This window comes from Vulpes lagopus, chromosome X, assembly GCF_018345385.1.
Source record: "Vulpes lagopus strain Blue_001 chromosome X, ASM1834538v1, whole genome shotgun sequence".
Classification (NCBI taxonomy): Eukaryota; Metazoa; Chordata; class Mammalia; order Carnivora; family Canidae; genus Vulpes; species Vulpes lagopus.
Window position 1 is genome coordinate 55506180 of NC_054848.1, and position 1541 is coordinate 55507720.

Here is a 1541-nt window from a genome sequence, read left to right on the forward strand (position 1 = left end):
ATTTTTTCCCCAAGATTAACCTGCCAAGTTGACACAGAGAGAGGGGGAGAGCGCGAGCGAGCAAGCGCACAAGCAGGAGGGGCTGCGGAGGGAGAGGGAGAGGCAGGCTCCGCGGTGAGCAGGGAACCCCACGTGGGGCTGGATCGCGACCCCCGCGAGCATGACGTGAGCTCCCACGGCAGGTGCTCAACCGAGCCACCCAGGCGCCCTCCGTGTGTCCTGAGACCGACTTGCCCTTTCGTGCAAAGTTTGTCAGCGCCGCTGAGAGTCTCCACGAGGCATAAACCCGGGCTGGAGAGGGACAGGAGGCTGTCGCCGGCCTCCGAGGAGGACCGAGCGTTCTGGCTCAGGGCAGGCGATACGGCGTCAGCGCACGATCCATCCTTCTCTTCGGAAACTCCCACCCGGTGCTTCAACGCACCGCCGCCGTGCTGGAAGGTAATCCGGGTCGGAGCGGCGGCCCACAGCTGGAGACAGGCCGGAGAAGGGGTGCGAGGGGCTGTGCGCCCGGCCGCGCCCTCCCCCCTTTCCGCGCACGTGCCCTCACCTGCGAGCGGGAACCCCAGCTTGGACCAGTCGGGCTTGAGATGGTAGATGATGCCACCATCCAGGGCGCCGGGCAGCAGCACTCCGCGCACCTGGAGCACGACGAGGACCACGTAGGGGAAGGTAGCGGTGAAGCACGCGATCTGCGGGGGGGCGGGCGGCTCAGAGGGGCCCCCCGCCCGGCGGGATGGCCAGGGGACCACGCGGGGCTCGCAGGTCCAGCGGGAGGCCAGCCGGCGGCCGCGCCGTCCTCCTCGAGGCCGGGGAGGCCGTGTGCTCGGCTCGGGCGGCAGCAGCAGCCCCGCGGCGCGCAGGGGAGGCCACGGGGGCGGGGGGCAGGGGGACGGGCAGGGCCTGGATGGGGGGGGCGGGGGTACCTGTCCGACCGCCAACAGATGCTCGAGGACCCGGAGCAGGTGATCAGCGGGCTGGGGCCAGGCGGGGCGGCGGCGCATGCGCGGGCCGGGCGGGTCGGAGTCACGTGCCAGCCGCCTCCCAGGCCGCCCTTCCCCACCCCCACCCCCACCCCCGCCGGGCTGGGCGCAGGCGCCCCAGGGAGCGCGGGTGACGTCAGCTGGCGAGAGGCGGGGCCTCCTGAGGTAGCCTCTGCCGCTTCGGGACGCGGGCCACCCGTTCCATCCGGGCATCTGCGCCCCCGTGGGCACCCCCCCCCCCGCGGGCTTGGCGGGAAGCAGCAACGTGCGGGCGGCGTGTGCGCAGGCGCCGTGCGTGCCCCCAGCGGCCTTGCGCGTGGAGGGGCGGGGCTTCGCGAGCGGGCGGGCGAGGCGCAGCCGTCGAGGAGGAGTGCGGGCGGCCTAGCGCGGGGCTCTGGGCAGGCGGGCGTAAGTGGCGGCGGCGGCGGCGGCGGCCATGCAGGCCCCAGGGGACGGCGAGGGCGGCGCGGCGGGCGGCGCGGAGGGCGGCGCGGAGGGCGGCGCGGGCAGCCGTGAAGGCGAGGGTGGCCCGCGCCCCGAGGGAGCGGAGGGCGAGGCGGT

At 74.8% G+C, this 1541-nt stretch overlaps 1 protein-coding gene across 1 annotated transcript; it reads right to left on the bottom strand.

The window, feature by feature from the left end:
- Positions 1-257: 257 nt before the first annotated feature.
- Positions 258-1184, bottom strand: LOC121482789 (sodium- and chloride-dependent creatine transporter 1-like). The gene is made up of 3 exons (XM_041740659.1): positions 924-1184; positions 548-689; positions 258-431 (listed from the first exon to the last, which is right to left on the bottom strand). The coding sequence occupies exons 1-3, from the start codon at positions 999-1001 to the stop codon at positions 367-369; spliced, it is 285 nt and encodes a 94-aa protein (XP_041596593.1). The 5' UTR covers positions 1002-1184; the 3' UTR covers positions 258-366.
- Between the last annotated feature and the right edge of the window lie 357 nt (positions 1185-1541).

Bases quoted from the DNA above. Each gene is read 5' to 3' on its own strand.
- LOC121482789 (XM_041740659.1), bottom strand. From the start codon at position 1,001: ATGCGCCGCCGCCCCGCCTGGCCCCAGCCCGCTGATCACCTGCTCCGG. The intron at 690-923 runs GTACCCCCGCCC...GCCCCCCCGCAG, and splicing joins ATCTGTTGGCGGTCGGACAG to ATCGCGTGCTTCACCGCTAC. The intron at 432-547 runs GTGAGGGCACGT...ATTACCTTCCAG, and splicing joins GCTGGGGTTCCCGCTCGCAG to CACGGCGGCGGTGCGTTGAA.